This window comes from Condylura cristata, unplaced genomic scaffold (genome assembly GCF_000260355.1).
Source record: "Condylura cristata isolate star-nosed mole 26May11 unplaced genomic scaffold, ConCri1.0 scaffold00034, whole genome shotgun sequence".
Lineage (NCBI taxonomy): Eukaryota > Metazoa > Chordata > Mammalia > Eulipotyphla > Talpidae > Condylura > Condylura cristata.
In genome coordinates this window covers 3,226,828-3,228,079 of record NW_004567135.1, presented here as the reverse complement: position 1 = coordinate 3,228,079, position 1,252 = coordinate 3,226,828, and the positions used below count along the sequence as shown (strand labels likewise).

The 1,252-nt window shown below is 51.1% G+C and overlaps 1 protein-coding gene across 1 annotated transcript in view; it reads left to right on the top strand.

The window, feature by feature from the left end:
• Positions 1 to 307: 307 nt before the first annotated feature.
• Positions 308 to 1,252, top strand: part of RPS26 (ribosomal protein S26) — a 4,845-nt gene continuing 3,900 nt past the window's right edge. Inside the window, exon 1 of the mRNA XM_012732288.1 lies at positions 308 to 319. Within this exon, the coding sequence (XP_012587742.1) occupies positions 308 to 319 (12 nt within the window). The remainder of the gene's footprint in view (positions 320 to 1,252) is intronic.

The following is a 1,252-nucleotide window of genomic DNA, read 5'->3' as shown; positions in this document are numbered from 1 at the left end:
CCACTGCAGCTGGAGCTCCAGGCCCCGCCAGAGAGGTGACCTTCACGGCGCAGCAGACCTCCCTGTCTCCCCAGCTGTTCCCGTCAGCGGTGGATTTCAGTGGATCTGCCTGTTCTGCTGCCTGCTCTGTCTCTGGTGGGTTCCCTCACACCCCCCCCCATCTCTGGCCTGTACCCAGTTCTTGTATGCACAAATAACTAAATGTTTAAGAAATGTTTGTATTGGGGTTAGTCACCAACATGACTCATCAATCAATCATTCTAGTGGGGCTTAATGGGCATTAAAATGAAACACACCCATGCCCATAATGCCAAAGAGAGTATTGCTTCGTGTTTCAGTTGTGTATGTGCACGTTGTGTCTGCATGTACTGAGCACCAACGGAAAACATAGCTCTGCTAAGGGACTTAGAGAAGCTTTTTAAAAAGTTTATTTATTTATGCACACAAGAGCTGGGGTACAGGCCAGGGGTTGGGAGGGTGAGAGGATTCACCAGACACAGAGTGGGGAGCAGAACTGGCAGATCCACTGAGACACACTGCTGAGAGGAGCAGTGGGATAGACAAGAGGGGTCTGCTGTGCCTGCAGGTCCCTCCCTGGCTGGAGATAGAACTCCTATGGCAGTGTCTGTGACAGCTTCACAGTGCTTTTCCTTAACCTTTTGCACCAACATGGGGGCCCTCAAAGAAAAAATTTTAAAGATTATTTATGCACACAGAACTGGGGTACAGGCCAGAGGTGCCGGAGCGTGAGAAGAGTCACCAGAGACAGAGTGGGGAGCAGAACAGGCAGGTTGACGAAGTATACAGTCGAGGGGAGCAGCAGGCCGGTCAGGAGAGATCTGCCGAACAGTGTGGGTCAGCTCCCTGGCAGGGGATGGAACTTGAGCTGAAGCAGCTGCTGCTAGTTTTGTAGTGCTGGGCTTTAGCCTGTTGCACCACCAGGGAGGGCCCCTCAAAGAAATTTTAAGTCACTGATCCAAGCTGTACCTGTTAGAACAGGGGAGCTCAGTGGAGCCAGACTATCTCTTACTGGTCCTGCGGGATCTTGGACAGGCTAAAACTCTCTGCACCGCAGATTTTCAGTCCAAGAATAATAGCACCTAACTTGTAGGTATATTAAATATTTACAAAGTGCTTACGGTGAGGCCTGGCACTGTGACCCAGAGATAAAAAGGTAAATGAGGACCCTCCCTGGTGGGGCAAGGAGTTGAGGCGCAGCACTAGAAGCTATCAGCAGCCACTGCAGCTGGAG